This window comes from Saccostrea cucullata, unplaced genomic scaffold (assembly GCF_032062105.1).
Source record: "Saccostrea cucullata isolate Sc308-1 unplaced genomic scaffold, CSIRO_AGI_Scuc_v1 ctg4112, whole genome shotgun sequence".
In the NCBI taxonomy this organism is placed as follows: domain Eukaryota; kingdom Metazoa; phylum Mollusca; class Bivalvia; order Ostreida; family Ostreidae; genus Saccostrea; species Saccostrea cuccullata.
Window position 1 is genome coordinate 39,978 of NW_026931467.1, and position 1,368 is coordinate 41,345.

General features: G+C 32.5%; 1 protein-coding gene across 1 annotated transcript; it reads right to left on the reverse strand.

The window, feature by feature from the left end:
- Positions 1 to 233: 233 nt before the first annotated feature.
- LOC134232671 (E3 ubiquitin-protein ligase TRIM36-like) lies at positions 234 to 1,154 on the reverse strand. The gene has a single exon (XM_062714656.1). The coding sequence runs from the start codon at positions 1,152 to 1,154 to the stop codon at positions 234 to 236; it is 921 nt and encodes a 306-aa protein (XP_062570640.1).
- Between the last annotated feature and the right edge of the window lie 214 nt (positions 1,155 to 1,368).

Genomic DNA, 1,368 nt, shown 5'->3' on the forward strand with positions numbered 1-1,368 from the left:
TGATGTTTCTCTTTCACTACTGGTAATATTCTGAGCTAATGATAAGTAAAGAAAGAAGCTTGGTTGTACTTGAAGCCGCTATGTAACTTTTTTTTTGTACATGAAGGATTCTTATATAGTATATATAATATATTAGTTATTGCTGTTTTCATTTAATTAATGTTAGATAACCTATGAAGCAATCTCATTTTCTTTTAAAAGAGTGTACATTTTCGATTCTCAGTGCAACAGCATCAATTTGGAGATTCTATTATCCTCTTCCAAGTTTCGTAGATCGACTGTGTCTCATTGCAATTTGGTTTTGAAAACCCAAACCCTGGCCAGTTAATTTCTTCCTTTTTTATAAACTTTGGAGCTTTTCCAAATGGACGTTCTGTTGTAAATACTTTTTTGTCACCCGCCTGAAAGTTTTCAAGCCTGTAATCAATCGTTATTGGGAATACTTGAATTTCTTGCAAGATGCTGTTGATGCTGCTTTGAAAAAATGTGACGTCTGGGTTTGCAACCAAAGTGTTAGAAATGTCCTCTTTGATATTCTTCAGTGTTTCAATTCTCCTTTTGATTTCATTTTCTGTTTTCTCAACTGATTCTATGGCCAATTTTTCCTCATTTCGTAGAATCTGTAGCGTATTCTCTTCTATCATCGTAACCTGCTCTATTATTGATTTTTTGTGGTCTTCTATTTGTTTTCGAACTTCGTCGGTTCTTTTTGATATTTCTGATTTTTTGATGTTCTCATCAGATAACAATTCTCTATATCGCGGCATAAGCTCCCCTTCTATGTACTCCTTTTTGTTTTCAAGTTCGCATCTTATTTCATTGTATACAGTTGCTAGTTCTTCCATTTTATGTCCATTATGGGACTCTATGTGGCATTTAGTGCAGATAGGCTCTTTGCAAAGAGAGCAATACAACTCCAATTTCTTTACTGTGTGCCTTCTACAGAATAGTAAACACAGTGCCCCCTCCATATTTTTGTTAACGTGTGTAATTTCGTGATTTTTTGTTATTTTTCTGGACTCGTGATCTATTTTGCACTCCTTACAAAGATGACCAGGACATGTTTTGCATATATATTGTGAGGGATTTTTCTCACAGTTCTCACATTTAACGATGGCTTTAGCATGTTGAGATGAATATCTTCTTGCTGCCATTTTCTAGCTCCTATACAAACAATAGAATATACAGTATTAGAAATGATTCCTATGATTCTTTTAAACAATCTATATCTTCCGACAGCGTTTTTAGGTATTAAAGTGAAATAAAATTTATATTTATTCTCTGATAAAAATATCAACGTTTTATTTTCTATATATAGAAGATTATATTAACTTTTCTAAATGAAATGATGTACTATAATAGGTTTTT